The sequence below is a fragment of the Haliotis rufescens genome, unplaced genomic scaffold, assembly GCF_023055435.1.
Source record: "Haliotis rufescens isolate VD_foot unplaced genomic scaffold, xgHalRufe1.0.p SCAF_2, whole genome shotgun sequence".
Classification (NCBI taxonomy): domain Eukaryota; kingdom Metazoa; phylum Mollusca; class Gastropoda; order Lepetellida; family Haliotidae; genus Haliotis; species Haliotis rufescens.
The window spans coordinates 61,019,092-61,038,843 of NW_025963890.1; the positions used below are offsets into that span (position 1 = coordinate 61,019,092).

The 19,752-nt window shown below is 39.3% G+C and overlaps 1 protein-coding gene across 1 annotated transcript; it reads left to right on the top strand.

Moving 5' to 3' along the window:
- The first annotated feature begins 9,243 nt into the window (after nt 1-9,243).
- Nucleotides 9,244-17,826, top strand: LOC124142292 (armadillo repeat-containing protein 1-like). Its single transcript, XM_048400287.1, has 9 exons — nt 9,244-9,375; nt 9,801-9,906; nt 10,399-10,473; nt 10,910-11,001; nt 11,817-11,927; nt 12,487-12,586; nt 14,183-14,299; nt 15,199-15,273; nt 15,925-17,826. The coding sequence occupies exons 2-9, from the start codon at nt 9,832-9,834 to the stop codon at nt 16,117-16,119; spliced, it is 840 nt and encodes a 279-aa protein (XP_048256244.1). The 5' UTR covers nt 9,244-9,375; nt 9,801-9,831; the 3' UTR covers nt 16,120-17,826.
- Nucleotides 17,827-19,752: the final 1,926 nt, after the last annotated feature.

Here is a 19,752-nt window from a genome sequence, read left to right on the forward strand (position 1 = left end):
CATGACAATCAAAACCCTCACAGAAGCCCTAAACCCAGTCAGGATAACATGACAATCAAGACCCTCACAGAAGCCCTCAAACCAGTCAGGATAACATGACAACCGAGACCCTCACAGCAGCCCTAAACCTAGAACAGATGCCACAAGTCAGGATAACATGACAATCAAGACCCTCACAGAAGCCCTAACCTAGAACAGATGCCACAAGTCAGGATAACATGACAACCAAGACCCTCACAGCAGCCCTAAACCTAGAACAGATGCCACAAGTCAGGATAACATGACAATCAAAACCCTCACAGAAGCCCTAAACCTAGAACAGATGCCACAAGTCAGGATAACATGACAATCAAAACCCTCACAGCAGCCCTAAACCTAGAACAGATGCCACAAGTCAGGATAACATGACAATCAAAACCCTCACAGAAGCCCTAAACCTAGAACAGATGCCACAAGTCAGGATAACATGACAATCAAAACCCTCACAGAAGCCCTCTACCCAGTCAGGATAACATGACAACCGAGACCCTCACAGCAGCCCTAAACCCAGTCAGGATAACATGACAATCAAGACCCTCACAGAAGCCCTCTACCCACAACAGATGCCAGAAAGTCAGGATAACATGACAACCAAGACCCTCACAGAAGCCCTCTACCCACAACAGATGCCAGAAAGTCAGGATAACATGACAACCAAGACCCTCACAGAAGCCCTCAACCCAGTCAGGATAACATGACAACCAAGACCCTCACAGAAGCCCTCTACCCACAACAGATGCCAGAAAGTCAGGATAACATGACAACCGAGACCCTCACAGCAGCCCTAAACCTAGAACAGATGCCAGAAAGTCAGGATAACATGACAACCAAGACCCTCACAGCAGCCCTCAACTAAGTCAGGATAACATGACAACCAATACCCTCACAGAAGCCTTCTACCCACAACAGATGCCAGAAAGTCAGGATAACATGACAGTGAAGAAAATTTCACACTAATACTTTTGGGGTATATGTTGCTGTTGTAATCAATATGGCACATTAATGATCTATAGAAGAAACAGTAAGACTTGACTAAGGTATTGTTTTTTTTTAAACTGTTTTTTTTGGGGCCAGATACCCTGGGCCTCCACGCGGCCTGGCCTGGAAACTATCCCATTCATCTGTGAAATGTTGACACCATTACAGGTGAATGGGATAGGCTAACACAGGGTGATTCAGTTCCCTTACAATAATATACTAACAGAAATATTGTAAAGGGAATTCATAACAATATTCAGAGAAATGTTTACTTCTGTGTTTAAGAAAAAGAAATATAAATATGCATATGCAACATTTCCAAAACAGTTAAAGCATAACCATACCATATTTCATATATCAGGAATTCCCTTGCGTCTTTCTATCAGTATAGTTATTACTTATAACATTGAAAGTAAATTTTAATTCTATTGCTTCATGCAACAGTTCATTTTAATAAGATGGAGTGACTGAGAGCAATGTTTCACTATATTACAAAACACATTTAACAGCCACATTATCACCAAGTACCAAATGAGCGAGATAAAGTGAAATGAGTTGGGTTTAATGCCACTTTGAACAGTATTCCAGTTATATCACGGCATGAAACCCATGAACACAAGAATGATGCTGACAAACTAAGGAACATAATCAGAGAGAACACCAGGATCCCAACCCAACAATCATAGTTTTTTGGCATGTACGTCGGCAACTGTACACACTGGTGAGATTGGGGGAAAGGAGGGAAGGAGGATGAATAAATAGAGGATGTGCCTCGTGAAATATCGTGTTTTTCTCATCGAGTGAATGGGAAAAGGTGTGAATACGAGATGAAAGAAACATGTTCATGATGATATTTCACGAGACTTGGATGTCGGGAAATTGACTGATTTCATTGCAAATGTAAAAAAGTAGTTCTGAGTTTACAAAATAAAAACAAATAATAAAAATATTTGAGGTCACTCACGAGGAATACATGCTGGGCAAGTAACAAAAAATGCACTTTGTGAAACGAACATTCTCGATTGACGAGTTAAATGAGAAATTTACAGTTTATATAACAAAGCATTTTCAAGAGCAAAACAAAACAGTAAAAAGCGATATTAACGCCATAAATGATCATCTGTAATTTTTTTGAATTGTCAGCATTGAACTAATGTAAAAGGAAGTCAACAGTTTGTGTACGGGCAAAATAATAGCTGATGGGTAAACACTGATGGGGAAACACTGATGGGGAAACACTGATGGGTAAACACTGATGGGTAAACACTGATGGGGAAACACTGATGGGGAAACACTGATGGGGAAACACTGATGGAGAAACACTGATGGGGAAACACTGATGGAGAAACACTGATGGGGAAACACTGATGGGGAAACTGATGGGGAAACTGATGGGGAAACACTGATGGGAACCCTGATGGAGAAACACTGATGGGGAAACACTGATGGGGAAACACTGATGGAGAAACACTGATGGGGAAACACTGATGGGGAAACACTGATGGAGAAACACTGATGGGGAAACACTGATGGAGAAACACTGATGGGGAAACACTGATGGGGAAACACTGATGGAGAAACACTGATGGGGAAACACTGATGGGGAAACACTGATGGGTAAACACTGATGGGGAATCACTGATAGGTAAACACTGATGGGGAAACACTGATGGGGAAACACTGATGGGGAAACACTGATGGAGAAACACTGATGGAGAAACACTGATGGGGAAACACTGATGGGGAAACACTGATGGAGAAACACTGATGGGGAAACACTGATGGGGAAACACTGATGGGGAAACACTGATGGGGAAACACTGATGGAGAAACACTGATGGGGAAACACTGATGGGGAAACACTGATGGAGAAACACTGATGGGGAAACACTGATGGAGAAACACTGATGGGGAAACTGATGGGGAAACACTGATGGAGAAACACTGATGGGGAAACACTGATGGGGAAACACTGATGGAGAAACACTGATGGGGAAACACTGATGGGGAAACACTGATGGGTAAACACTGATGGGGAATCACTGATAGGTAAACACTGATGGGGAAACACTGATGGGGAAACACTGATGGGGAAACACTGATGGGTAAACACTGATGGGGAAACACTGATGGGGAAACACTGATGGAGAAACACTGATGGGGAAACACTGATGGGGAAACACTGATGGAGAAACACTGATGGGGAAACACTGATGGGGAAACACTGATGGGGAAACACTGATGGGGAATCACTGATGGGGAAACACTGATGGGGAAACACTGATGGGGAAACACTGATGGAGAAACACTGATGGGGAAACACTGATGGGGAAACACTGATGGAGAAACACTGATGGGGAAACACTGATGGGGAAACACTGATGGGGAAACACTGATGGAGAAACACTGATGGGGAAACTGATGGGGAAACACTGATGGGAACCCTGATGGAGAAACACTGATGGGGAAACACTGATGGGGAAACACTGATGGAGAAACACTGATGGGGAAACACTGATGGGGAAACACTGATGGGGAAACACTGATGGAGAAACACTGATGGGGAAACACTGATGGAGAAACACTGATGGGGAAACACTGATGGGGAAACACTGATGGAGAAACACTGATGGGGAAACACTGATGGAGAAACACTGATGGGGAAACACTGATGGGGAAACACTGATGGGGAAACACTGATGGGGAAACACTGATGGAGAAACACTGATGGGGAAACACTGATGGGGAAACACTGATGGAGAAACACTGATGGGGAAACACTGATGGGGAAACACTGATGGGGAAACAAGGGAATTAATGAGCAACTATACTCATCCAATGATGAACCTTACGGTGAAACTAGCAAAATATAAGCCAAAATCAAGACACCAATACTGGGTAAGTGAGTGAGTTTTACTCCACTTTTAGCAATATTCTAGCAATATAACAGCAGGGGACACACTAAATGAGTTTCACACATGGTACCCATGTGGGGAATCAAACCCAAGTTTTCAAGCAACCCCACCACCTGACAACAAGACTGAGTAATTCAGTTGCTGACAGTTTGAAAAATAACCATTGAAATGCATGAACTTTCCTAAATACCCATTTTCTGTTGATTTTTTTAAATATTTATAAACAGATGTGGGTATATGGGTATACAGATAAACAGTGTATTACTGAAACATTGAAAGACATTAAAATAACTAAAGACAATGTTATAATAACTTGTATACCAAAACAAAATAAAGATTGAAGACATCAAAAAATTTGACTGCCAATTTCAATACCTAACTTTAAATAATTGCTTAGGACATATGAAATCAACACAATTGAAAAAACAACATTTGGCATAACAATTCATTCCAATCAAACTGCATGCATTCCTGTATAAGTGAACATGAGAGACTAATATGTTATATTATATATATATGAAATCAAACAGACAGGCCAGGCTTATTATTTTTCACTGATTTTGAAAAGACTTTTCATACTGTCTCCAAACCATTCACTATAGTTTTTTTGGGAAAAATACGGCATAAGGGCTAATATACTCAAATATATGTTTCTTTTGCCAAATAATAGAGGTTGTGTAGGTGATCCAGTGTCACCTTATCTCTTCTTCTTGGTATGTTCTCGAATTAATGATCGAATTAATGGAATAAAGCTTAATAATAAAGAGTATAAACTTGAACAATAATAGAATAAGCAGTTAGTCTGTTTAGCACTAACATTTGTATATAATTGAATAATATTAGAATATAATCAAATTATGCAAAATATTCCTAAATCATCGAAAATAATAATAAGAGAGAAACATTGAATATTAATAACCAAAGTGTCAACACAAGTGTATGGCATATTTATGATAAACTTATTAATTACCACAGCAAAACAGCAAAAAAGCCAGTCAAAGACAGACGCCACCCAGACACCCAGACAGACACTCCGTCTAGGGACTGCACGACCTAACGCGCACCGATAGGCTTCACCTCACTCCTCAGCCTTTGTCACATGCCTCAAGTTTGTTGACACCTTCTCTGCAGTCCAATCAGTGAACAGTTGTTGGTTCAATTATATTATTGCCTTTGAACTTCCTTAATGCCAGTCAACAGGAATATACATAAAAACTGTGTGTTGTTTTTAGGAAAACACTGTTGTTTTTATGGAAGTGCTCTCCTCAGTGCTAATAAGCAGTTACTAGTATTTGGTAAGGTTGGAATAAGGTAAGGATATGTTTCATTTCACTGGGGATGGGGGGGGGGGGGGGGATTTGGAGATGCATTAATTTCAATATTTACAGTATGCTAAAAGACAACTGTTGAAAATGAAGTAAGTTTGTGAGGACATTTGCTCTTTTAAATTGTGGAACTGTATCTGTGAGTTTACGTAATGTATATTCATGATATTTAGAATATAGATATTACGAAGAAGAAAGAAGAAAATGGAAATATTATCTTTCCATAACCCCAAGCAGTTTATTTTAAAATCCTATGATTCATATGGCCAAACAATAGGACAGACAGACAGACATACAGATATAGTTAAACATGTTTAACATCGAACCATATTTTGGCTGATGAGACACTACATATTGATGACATTTTGCAGGGTAAAATACTATTTACAATGATATAATCGTCATAAATTTATGTAAGACAATAAACAATGCAAGTATCAATAATTGTCGTCTTAAAAACATGTTTGTTATTATAGAAGCAATGCATTTGAAATAATTTCATGCGCTTAGGATTATTTTCAGAAAACAGTAAAAAAAATAAATGTGGGTTACGCACTTTAGAACAGTAACAAGATAAATTAATGCTGTATCTTAGGTCGTTATAAAAATTACCCTCTGTTTTGTTTGTTTGTTGGTTGGTTGTTTAACACTGCACTCTGCAATATTCCAGCTATATGACGGCAGTCTGTAAATAATCATGTCTGGACCAGACAATCCAGTGATTGACATCATGAACATCGATCCATGCAATTGGGATCGAGGACATGCATTAACCAAGTCAGCTAGCCTGACAACCCGATACCGTTAGTCGCCTGTTATGACAAGCATAGTCGCCTTTACGGCAAGCATGGGTTGCTGAAGACCTGTTCTACATCTTCATGGGTCAATTAAGGAAATGAACTTCATTTTCCTCTTTCTTACACAAATAACAAGTTCTGAGCTCTAAGGGATGGGGGTGCATTGTGCAGACCTATCTCAACGTGTAGGGTGAGACTTCCAAACATAGTCTGGGGAGATATTTTCTGAGATTCATGGACATAAAAGTTTGCAAGTTAAGTTCGGGGACAAGATCTTTTTTTTAAACATATGGTAGCTGAGTAGCATATTTCCATGCTGAGGATTTGATGTATCATTCCAGAGTTGTTCAAACCAAGTACATGTATATCCATCTACTGTCTTGAGTTTTTCATTTATAAGAGACGCCACATACTGAGTTGAGCCTGGCATAAATATCAAGTCATGGTTATCCAGCTGCTTGCTTATATTAATGACAGTGTGAATGATATTCTTCTTTTTTTCTTCTTTTGCTATATTCTAAAACTCTGTGTGGCAGTCTATCACTTTCCCTTCTATTGACTATTTGACAGTGATTGACATAAAGACCTTTTTTGCCATAGCTGAGATTAATAAAGATGTGAACAGCAACTTAAGGTTATAACATGAGCATTACCCTATTTCATGATGAGGCACAAAGTGAAGCAGATGGTAGATGTTCACAAAGCTAGGTAGTGCATAGACTTTATTATAACAATGATGAGACCTCAATAAAATATTGAAAGGAGTTTAAGTATAACAGCAGAGTTATGCAATGGTCGTATTCATTGCCTTTGGGGGCACATTTGATAGGCATTCAAACAGTTAACAGAATGACAATGTTCAATTTATGTAATTATGAAATTACATTGAAAACATAATATGCTGCCATACAAATGTTATGTACATCTAAAGAGTCATATACTCTGTGAAGAATGAAGAATGCAATAAGATCTGCTCAGAAATATAAATAGAATTGGTCATATTTGACTGTTAATTTTTAACTGTCATATACAAGCCTGTTGTTTTATTATGGATTAACTGCCACTTTTGGCAGTACTTCAATTTCAAAGAAGTTTGAAAAACTCTTATTTAACAATTATGAGTCAGGTGGCAGTCTTGTAGTTGGTGAATTTACAGGAAGTACTTCTCTGAAAGATATTACAAATCTTTCAATTCCCATCCAATTTGACCAACGACAGAGCCTGCCTCATTTACAACAGATAAAGACATATAATATTTGTGACCTGAGGCAGCGGAGGTGAGGTGAAACAGGGTTAAAGGTCGGATTCAAGATTATTGTACTTATATAGCAACATGTATGTGGCTGCTTGTACCAGTTCAGACATTACATAGTGTAAAGAGTACAGTGCGTGCCCACCGAGTTACCATGCTGCAGTGTAACATGATGGATACCCCATTCAGACACATCATATGGACTCCAAGACAACAAGTGCCCGTTTTACTCCCCTTATGCCAAATGCCAACCACCCATCGCACTACCAACCTACACACATAGAAAAGACCATAATTACAATAACTGGACACCTGGATAGTTTCCATGGGAATGGTACACCCAATAACAAAGCTTCACTGTACTGCTGTAATCCATTTATAAAACACACAATTGGTAATTAGATTAAATAAGTTAAAGCTAAGTCTGTATGTATTGTACCATTTATATTCCAGAAACAAACGTCATGGCAGTACTATACTATACACAAGACATCCAAGGCCTGCAAAGGTGGTGCTTGATACTATATGTAAAGAAATAAAGCAAAGTTGATGTTGTCTGTGTTATAAGCTCAACTCAGTATATAGTGAGTTTGCCTAAGCTGGATATTGTAAACTAGTAACCTATTTTCTGTTTACACACATGTCTTAATGCAGTCTTTCTTTGAAGTGTCCCATAATCATGATAATAAGTAACTTGAAGAAACTTTCAAAATGAAACAAAATAGATAGGCCTATAACCACTGTTTAATAATACCTAACCTAGGATAAAAGTCTCCATATAATTTTTATGTGGAACATTAAGATATAAATCTGAAGTAATATTCAAAATATCAATCAAGAACTCAACCCCAAAAAGTACAAGAATCTGTACTTTACTAAGAAAGTGTTATCCCAAATATAACATTTGTTACAATCAAATAGAAGCTAGATCTAAATATTTTGTACTTATAAACCTACTTATTGTCTAACATTATGGGGTTTTAACATTACATTAGGCCATGGCGATGTTTACTGTGTATGAAGATACATTATAATTGCTCATATTATATTAACTGTCAGTACAAGATGCTAGATCTATGTGATGTCTGATTAAAACTTTCTCAACCACAACTTTGTAAACTTGACGTAAATGGGGAAAAATCAGAACTGTGAAGCATATCAAGGTAAAATCAACCATTCTTTGCTGAACGAGCAACCATTTGATTTGTAAAAAAACAATGAAGCCTATTTTAATGAAACAAAATTACATATGCCTCGCAATGTGGGAAAACAAAATATGCAGATATGGGAATACAAGTGTTCAAAGAACATGGGCGGTAATGTCGATAACATTAGGGTAGCTGGGTTCTGTCTACAAATGTCAGACAAACTTATCGCATGACTACCGTCTGAATACAATATATGACGCCCGCCACGCCTAACATAAACATATAAACGACATGATCACTCAACTGACGATATATGCGCTGATTAATATCGGAAAACTGATGACATGTCCTTGTATCAAAGTGTCATAAGCAGTCGTAATACACGCGAACTTTCTGACTTTAATTGGGTTGTAACATTAGACGCGAATTGGACAGTTGCGATGAGTTGTCTCCCTTGAAAAGTGCGATAGTCGATAAAACTAACGCATACACACGGTCTCGAAAAGTATGTAAAATAGCGACGACCATCCAATCGTTTATCACTTCCGGCGGAGCTAATTCACATTTTGTATTGGAGAATGAAACGAAACATTAATTTCAACGCTTATTTGCTAATTATTTTGCCCGTGATATATCCTAATATTGTAGTTATAAAGAACTTGTATTAATTGCATCTACCTTTATGTGTGACATGTATGTTTTCTTTGCATGTGAATTTCACGGAGAAATATTAGATAAATTATCTGTGTCCGAGATTGATTTCTAAACTTTGACGAAAATAGTCACAAACAACTTATCCAATCAGCACGCTTTTCTGAATGTAAACGAGCCAATCAAACAGCAGTGTACTGAAGAGGCAAATTCAACCTTCGCCTGTACATGTTTACCTTCTTTACAAGAGCCTTTTGAAATTATTTTGTGGTAAGATGTATTATTGTATATATTTGAAATTAATACGTTGTCATTATATATGCGCTCATGATCAATATATATATATATATATATATATATATATACATACATTTGTTTGGTATTTGAGAAAAGAAGGTCATCGGTCAACATTCGTCCCCAACATTTCTCAACATTGCTATTCGATATACCGTTGTCTATACCGGACAGGCTAACTAAAGCCTGATCAGACAGTCAGAAGCCTAGGTCAATCTGGTTCAATTGTAACTTCTTGTCAATGCGTCAATTATAATCGAAATGTCAATATGATTTATATACTTTACGTCATGAAGTACGTCTAATTGTGGAGACGAGGTGAATTTATGACTGCAGATATAGGCCTATATATCTGCACGCAGAGGCATGTTTATTGCAATTTTATTAATTATGTTTTGCAGCAAGGTACTATATCAGATAACTTTCATCAAAATGGTTACAACTGATGCTATTAGTGCCATGAAGACACTGGCCACAGATCCAAAGAAAAGAGCAGCACTTGCAAAGGTTTGCTTGACTCTAGCTTTAGCCCCATATTTTGAGTCTGAACAGATTATCATCATAGTAGAGTTATGAAGTTTCTGCTGAAAAAGCCTAGTATTACATTTCACAAAATTTGTGACTTAAGTTCTATTTCTACTAACCGTTTTATGACATTAAGTTCTGGATTAAATTTGTTTGAAGTGGAAATAAACAGCTGCATGATTTCTCTTATAATGCTGATTACACAGAAACAATTGGCTCAATTTCTCATGATGCACTTGTTACATTAGAAATGCATGAGCACCAAATCATAGCCACCCTTAGTTCATGTGAATACCTAGTGTAATGACTGTTAAACAATTTCATTCTTTCTATTACATTTATTAAATTAAATTAATTGAACCATTTAATGAATTGTAACAACTTGACAGTACTACTTTGATACTTATTTAACTACATATCATCTGGTTTGATGAATGAGTTTCAGTTGCATATATGGCTTTGTCTGTGTTATAGGATGCCACCTGTGTTGGAGGACTTGTTGTCGTACTCTCAAATTCAGACACAAAAGTTGTAACATTAGCACTTGAGGTATGTATAAGAACCATGCACATGCATGTGTTCAAATATCTTTATGTAGAAATGCTTTTCACACAATATGGACTCATTTGATTTTCAAACAAAACACATTTAAATCAATATAGATGCGCAGTCACACATCTCACAATATTGTTTCTTAGGGAGTCAGGTTTCACCAAGTTAAGTGCTCTTTAGGTAAGAATCACCAGTTTTCTAAGGCTTCAAAGAAACACTTTGTCAAAATCTACTATGTTTATTATTTAACTTGTATGACATATTATACACTGTTATTATCATCATCATCTATGTAATTACATAGCAGTATCATTTTGTATAGATTCTTTGGTGAACCAACTCTGTTGATCTCTGTTCCAGGTTTTTTACAGATTTCTTTAAATAGATGAGAATGTTTTAGGCATGTTGATCATCAATGGAGTTGTTGTTGTAGACGCTGCTGCTGCTGGTGGAGAGTGGGGAGAATGTGGCACCGCTGAAAAACTTCATGGGGATGCTGGACCAGCTAGAGGCACTCATGAACAGGTCATTTTGAAAATATCAATTGATTAATTGTAATTAGTGATTGAATAGTAACCCAAACTGATGCTACAATGTATTATCAAAGTGTCTAGAACATGCAATATTAAATGTTTTACATTAATGAATCTATACATTGTATTTAGTCACACACCATTCATCATTCATATGCAACCAATAAGACAGTTTCATACATGTTATATAAGAAGTATGATTTTGACTTTTGAAAATTCCAGAAAATCGTTGTAACCTATTCTCTGAATGAACAATTGAAACAAACTGATTAGAACCAATTATAGGTGGTGGAAATTCAACTTATTGGCAGCATATGTAGATATATGAAAGTAGTAATGAATGTTGTTGTTTGTGTTGTGTATTTTATCATCCAAAACTGGCTTCAGCAGGAGATAATGCTTAGATGAGAGGTGACAATGCTTGTCGTAAGAGGCAACTAACGGGATCGGGTGGTCAGACTCGCTGACTTGGTTGATGCATGTCATCGTATTCCAATTGTGTGGGTCAATGTTCCTGATGTAAATCACTGGATTGTCTGGTCCAAACTAGATTATTTACAGACCGTCGTCATATAGCTGGAATATTGCTGAGTGCGGCGTTAAACAACAAACAAACAAAACAAAAAGCTTGGGTGAGATACAGTGATTAATACACAGGTGCCTCTCAGATGACATCCTTACAAGTTGTTTCAAAATGTGTAAGTGGAAGCACACACACAAGCCCTAGATTTTTCAACTGTTATTGACTTGTGCTGACATAATTTGACATCAAAAGACAAGAGGGTGAGGTTCTCTGTGTGTGTACAGGAGTGATGGAGAGCCAGAGTTACGGGCCCTGACAGAGAAGCTGTACCTCATCCTTACAGAGGTGGATCAACAGACTCCACTCCGAGACACCAGCAACATTCACTCAACAAGGTGGGCAGAGGAGGGGCACCTGTAGATTTATGGCACTAGTTCACTTTGAACCTTTCAGTCCTGATGGATTACCTTCATCACTATACTTTTCACTTTTTTGGAATGAAACTAGTGATTTGTTTGAAATATTCTATACAAACTAATAGTGTCAAAACTACATACAAATTACAAAGTACAAACAAATCTTACCTCTGCATGGACAAATAACAATAACTTACTGGTGACAAATCATCCGACTTGTAAGTGAGCACACATGGCTGTTTCTTGGAGGAGGGTTAGTGGTTAAAGCATTCGCTTGTTACACTGAAGACCCGGGGGTTTGATTCCCCACTTGGGTCAATGTGTGAATCCCATGTCCCCTGCCAAGATATTGTTTGTATATTGCTTAAAGCAAATTCAAACCTCACTTCCTCTTTGGGGGGTTTAAATCCATCCTTGACTGTTCAAATGAAATGTTTGTAACAATTATCTTGTCCAGAGGTAAAAACTATTTTGAAAGCCCCTAGACGTTGCTGCTACTTGTGATGACGTACAGACATATTGATTACTGTACTTGTAGAAGGAACAGCAGCTGCAGCAAGAAGAGCAACAAGAGTCTGAGTTACCATAGCCACAAACACAAGTCGGTCATCCTGCAGCTCAGGGGCATCACAGACAGGGTCAGTATGCAGCATTGTACCCATCTGTACTGTGTGGTGCTCAGGCAAGGAGCCTACGTCAGTAAACAGGCTTCCATTAACTGGATATAAAATGAAAGGTTGGATGGCAGGCAATTTTGTAGGAAACATAAAAGAAACATTATCATGAATGTGAAACTTTTACCATGTTTACTAGCTTGAATAATGGTAATGTATAAGGACGACCCCTAAACAGCCTAAAATTCTACATTTTCAATGAGCCTTCAGGATTCCTTTAACACCAGACGAATTACTGAGGCTTGTGTCAGTGTCAATCCATGCATGATGGTGAACTACTCTCCTTGTGCCCGGGGCGGTCGGGTAGCCTACTGGTTAAAGCGGTAACTTGTCATGCCAAAGATCCGGGTTCGATTCCCCACATTGGTACAATTTGTGAAGCCCATTTCAGGTGTCCCTCGCCATGATATTGCTGGAATGTTGCTAAAAGCGGCGTAACACCATATTCATTCATTCACTCACTCACTCACTCACTCACTCACTCACTCACTCACTCACTCACTCACTCACTCACTCACTCACTCACTCACTCACTCACTCACTCACTCACTCACTCACTCACTCACTCACTCACTCACTCACTCACTCACTCACTCACTCACTCACTCACTCACTCACTCACTCACTCACTCACTCACTCACTCACTCACTCACTCACTCACTCACTCACTCACTCACTCACTCACTCACTCACTCACTCACTCACTCACTCACTCACTCACTCACTCACTCACTCACTCACTCACTCACTCACTCACTCACTCACTCACTCACTCACTCACTCACTCACTCACTCACTCACTCACTCACTCACTCACTCACTCACTCACTCACTCACTCACTCACTCACTCACTCACTCACTCACTCACTCACTCACTCACTCACTCACTCACTCACTCACTCACTCACTCACTCACTCACTCACTCACTCACTCACTCACTCACTCACTCACTCACTCACTCACTCACTCACTCACTCCTTATACACAAATATTTCTCTTTTTTTCTTCCAGGGGTCTAGGTTAGAATAGGTCCCAAGCAACCTATGGTTGTCTAAAGAGTTGACTAAATAGATTGGGTGGTCAGACTGGGATTTGGTTGATAGCATGTCCTCATACCCTGACAGCCTTGGTCATTGTTCACAATATCCATCATTGGATTTTCTGGTCCAGACTTGATTCTATACAGGCTGCCATCATATAGTTTGAATATTGCTGAGTGACGCATTAAACAACAAACTTTATTTCTTACCAGTATAATTTCTGATATTAATACCAACTCTACTGAGATATGAAAATAATGCTGAAAAAACAGTCAGTGATATAGGGAGGTAGACCTAAGAGTTTTGCACAGACATGAATGTGGTTGCAAATAGAAGCCTGGACAAGTGAAGTACCTGGAAACAGTGGGCTTTGTTGTCTGTTCTGTGTGTCAGAAGTTTTTGTTTGTCTTATTCTGATGAGTCGGTGCCTGAGAAAACAGGAATCTTTCTTTTTGTCTTAGATTTGTACTTATAAATTGTGGTGCAATTATGTTATCCTTTCACCAACTGTTGCCAGAGTGACCGGGAGCTGTGCATGAAGCTGCTGCTTCAGGTGAAGGGGGTCATCAGCATCACCTTCGACATGAACAAGAGGAGGAGCATACTGCGGGTCAAGAACGACGTTAAACCAGAGGTCAGTCACCTCCAGTGACCAGTGTCTTTTTATGGGATTATATGCGTTTGTTTTTGCTAGGTCTGATCTAGGTTTTGTGAACCTGACATTGATAGACAGCCAAATGAGATTCAAGACAAACAGAAAAGCACCCAACTGTCTCCTTGCATTCTCACTAAACTAATTGCATGAAAGTTGACATGAAATAGAACTTCAAATTGGCAAACAAACAAAATACCTTAGCAGGGGGAAGAGTATTCGGAATCACAACAGTCATTGTTTGAAAACACAACATTCAGTTGGTTGTGAGTTCAACTCCATGCATGGTTGTGGGCTGCCTAGCACAGTGGGGAGCTATGTCTGGAGGCCATGATAGTATTGAGATCTCCACAAATGGGCTATTGCTGTCAGGAGCTTGTGTGAGGAACTACCGTATTCGACGTAATAAGCACCCAGGGCGCTCTCAAAATTAGAAATAGGGGGCTCTTATTAGAATATTATTTTGGTTGAAAGATAAATTTCGTGGTTTATGCTGACAGAGTGAAATGCGACAGATATATTTTTTCCAGAATTTAATCGCCCATAATTAAGAATGCATATAACACACGAGTGCGTATTATACGCTAATAAATAAGTCTTGTGTACATTGATCAATCTAAAGCCACAATATAACAAGCCATGATATTAGTAAATATCGCCATGGGCCCTTATTAGAGCAGTCGCTTATTAAGTCGAACATGGTACTTGGTTTGAATCCCATACTTGGCCCGATTATGATCCTGGGTACATGAGCACTGTACCAGCAGACCTACAGTAGTGGTCATTGTCCTGTACTGTGTTGGATTTTCCTCCAAAATGAAACTGCCTTACGAGACTGGCAATGGTGTGAATGAAAAGTCAAGTGTGTTTGTATGTTTCAGAGCCTGGTGCAGGCTGTAGCAAGGTCGCAGACGATGGCAGCCCAGCAGGTGGTCCGAGACGACAATGGAGAGGAGGTGAGGAGGCCATTACGTAGGAATACATGGGATATAGTACTGCTTGTGGAGGAACTTGCTGAAACATTAATAAGTGATAGTTTTGTGGACAAGTGCAACTCTGAAGTAAAAGAAGTAAAGCATGTACATGATGTATGAGTATGTTTGTTTGTTTGTTGTTTAACACCGCACTCAGCAATATTCCAGCTGTATGATGGCGGTCTGTAAATGATCGTGTCTGGACCAGACAATCCAGTGATTGATATCATGATCATCGATCCACGCGATTGGGATATGATGACATGCATCTACCAAGTCAGCGGGCCTGACCATCCGATCCTGTTAGTTGCCTCTTACGACAAGCACAGTTGCCTTTTATGGCAAGCATGAGTTGCTGAAGACCTATTCTACCCCGGGTTGGAGGAGTATGAAGCATGTAGCTGAGTGAATTATAATCCAGTGTGTTGTGTCTGGTAATGAAAAGGGTAACTCTTGTGAAGGCAACTTCTAAAAATGGAGGCCAAAGTACTGTTTTAATATCCAAAACATTAAAATTATTACAGCAATTGACATTGTTTGAAGTCCATCCGCCTGTACCAATATTTCTGCCACTGGAGGAGATGTATTTATTTGAGAGTTTATATAGTCTAATAGAAGCTCTTCTTAATTCAGCTTTTCCTGTCATTCCGATCCCTGATGGAAGAAGCTGAGAAGGAGAACTCTGACATGCCCAGTTACCTTGCCGACGATGCTGACAGTCCTGTGATAGATGACAAGGCCGTTGCACGCACTGCGCGTGATGAGAAGAAGGAGGGAGGCTGGCTCAGCTCGGCAGCATCCTTCCTCACTAACTCATTCTACTGGTGATTGGCATTTTACAGCTGTATAAATGGGGTGTGGATGATGTCATGTGGATATCTCAAGGATGGTGCTTTTAGAAATAACAGAATATGAGTGAAAGAGAAAGATGATTTGGTAGGGCTTAAAAAAATAAAAGACGTGGTTCTCAGGCAATGGCTTTTGAAAATATAGTGCAGGCGGGCGTTGTGTGTGTTGTTTTTTTGTAGTTCAAGCTACATGTAGTATGTTACCAAATTTTGTTTGCAATAATTTCGGTGAAATCATGTTCTTAAGTTTTGTAGCATTTCACTGCCAGCGTTGTGTGTTAGAGAGACACAGAATATTTGAAGATTTTATTTTATTTTATTTTTGAAAAATGGAAATAAAAACAAAATGTGCTGCGGACTTTATGATGATTTGGGTAGTGCCTGATAACCAAGACTATTATTTTTTTAGCCTAGAGAATTCATGTTTTTATGTAGAATTGCTATTTAGGCAGTTACAATGTTAGCACTACAATGTTTATGCCAAACCTACAGTACCTTTGTGCAAGTGGTCCAGGACAATCGTCAAGGCAATCACACATTGCTTTGATGTCTGCCGTATCCTCTGATTATAGGACTGCTGAAAATATGGTGCACAATTTCAGTCTTGCACAAAACTTTGGAGTCTACTGGCCTGAATTTGTCTCATGGTTTTATTTTTCAGTGGATTTTAGTGTTAATATATGGACTATTACAAGTTCAGCTTACAAGACTGAAAGACATTTTACTAGTTCAGTCTTTGGGCTACGGCTTCAGCTGCAGTCAGATGGAGTAAAACAATATACAGAGAAACCTTGTTAAATCAGACAGGACTTTACTCAGTGAAATAGTCCTGATTAACAGGTTTCTGCATTAACGAATCACATGGAGTCCTATATCTTTGTAAATTGGCGTTCCTAACAAGATGGTCAAGAAAGCAAGATTTCCGCAATGACCAGGTTTCACTGTGCTTGTTGGAATATTAGTGAGAGCCGTGTTAAACAACAAGCACTGTACTTGTAGGTGAAACTAGCCACAGGATGAAACTGTGGGTGTGCACTTGGTAATATTGTGTGTTCACAAGAATGTTATTAGATATGGACAAGAAGTATTGCTTTTAGACATTTTACCATTTTTAAGATTGTCTGTTGTGAGAATGAGATGAATGTACTGTCCTTTGAAATCCTGGCTGTGTAATCTGGTGTTGGTACTGACTAAGTACAGTAGAACACGGATATAACGAACTACAAGGGACCAGAGAAATCAGTTCATTATATCCGTTGTTCGTTATACACATTTTTGCTCGGAAACGTCCGCCATCTTGGATAAGACAAAACACAATACACGTAATTGCAGTGTTATTACTGTATTATAGTGTATTGAAGAATGCCGGTTTAAAAAAATTATTGTCCAGAGGTTGCACATTTTCAGTGATTCCGTTATTGGTCAATAGATTTCATAGCCTGGATTTCATGGAGAATTATGCAATGACCGATCCTTGCAGACAAGGAGTTTAATGCGTTGCTGGGCATCCTGGGAGCTGTTTTCACTTTCCCATTACATTCCTACCTTTCAACACCACTCTCATGCATCACACTTACACACTATATAAACACAGCACCCACCTGGCCAGCAAGGCATTGATCTATACATGTAATTACTGTCAACACAAATGTACAGTGGAACATTAAACCTGAAGTTGTACCATGCATATTTGATGTTGTGTTTTCATTGTCAATAAGTGTCACTTAGACCCTCTTCTCTGAAGCAGTGTTGATGCGTGATGACATAGGCTGGACAGTAGGCTTGTTAACTAAGCGTACTTCGGATGATGAGTTGGAATGAAGTCGGCAGTAATGTAGGCTTATGTCCCTATGCTAATTCCAGAGCAGTAGGTTGCCTGGACCTCATGGTAGTCATAAAAAGTGACTCCTTCAGGATTCTGTGTTAGCATTGGTCCCTATTCCGGAATTGGGTATTTGTTTGCGCGTCCGTCGTCTGCACCTATCATCTCATCACCTGCTATATTCGAATAAAACGTGTGGGGGTCGGGTAGAATTGTGGTTAAAGCGCTCATCACACAGAAGACCCGGGTTCGATTCCTGATATGGGTACAATGTGTGAAGCCTATTTCTGGTGTCCCCGGGAGTGATATTGCTAGAATATTGCTACAAATCGTGTAAAACCAAAGTCACAGAATAAAACGTGTATTGTCCCATTAATTGTCTTACATGATTGAATTTTGACACAACTGCTATAGTACTCAAGTCGTGTCATATGATATATCTATACAGCAAATGGCCGGGACCAGCACAGTTTGTTATGTCCGACAATTCGCTATAAGCGTCTTCGTTATAAACGTACTTTACTGAATTTTTTATTTTGAATCACATACCATGATAATGGTAGAACGCATTGGATGAATTAATCGTTTATAAAGGATTAACGAGTTCTACGTCAATTAACATACTCATTAGAAAAAACTCACTAAATGAGATAACGTTTCACATCTTAATAAATTTTGTGTTTATCGTTACAGAAAGAGGCACTGCCTAACTTTTCAGAACAGACAGTACCCCCAAAACGCAATTACACACACACACACACACACACGGAGACCAAACTTAAAGAGACCAATGAATGTAACAGGAACCATTACACTGAGGATGGTGGTCAGCTGACCTTCGAAGCAGAGTGAGTGAGTGAGTATGGTTTTACGCTTCTTTTAGCAATATCACGGCGGGGGACACCAGAAATGGGCTTCACACATTGTATCCATGTCGAGAATTGAACCCGGATCTTCGGCGTGACGAGTGAACGCTTTAACCACGAGGCTACCGGACCGCTCCCTTCGCACCAGAAGCTTAGTGAAAACTCGGACAGTCGTCAGATGTTTATGGAAACTCGGCCTGTACAGAATGAGGACATCTTGTCCACGACCCACGCTTTGAAATGCACAAAAAAAGAGATATTCTTCGAGAAGTTGAAATAGCTATCGCCAAACTTGAAGAACCTCCCGTCGTACAGTTTCTTTAAGTTCAGTTCCCTCCAGGCTCTGTTCCAAGTTCATCAACTGTGAACAATTTAACACATAATGGTGTCATGGAAAGGAATCGCAAAGAATTAACGAATCCGGCATTACCGAATGTCACAACACGTAGATGCACGAGAAGCCTTACACCGTTCTGTACTCAAGATTCCGGGTTAGAATTGGTTCTCAGCACCCTTTGCTTGTCGTAAGGGGCTACCCAATGAATCGGTTAGTCAGGATCGGTTGACGGAGTATCCTTGTACCCTGATGATGTGGATCGTTGCTCACAATATCAATCACTGGATTGTCTGGTTCAGAATTGATTATTTACAGGCCTCAGTCATACAGCTAGAATGTTGCTGTTATTTGTTGGCGTTAAAAAACAGACACATAAATGACATGGTTGTCGAACCCATGCCTAGAAGGATTTGGTTGGTTGGTTGGTTTGTTGTTTAACGCCGCACTCAGCAGTATTCCAGCTATATGACGGCGGTCTGTAAATAATCAAGTCTGGACCAGACAATCCAGTGATTGACATCATGAGCATCGATCCACTCAATTTGGATCGATGACATGCATCAACCAGGTCAGCGAGCCTGACCACCC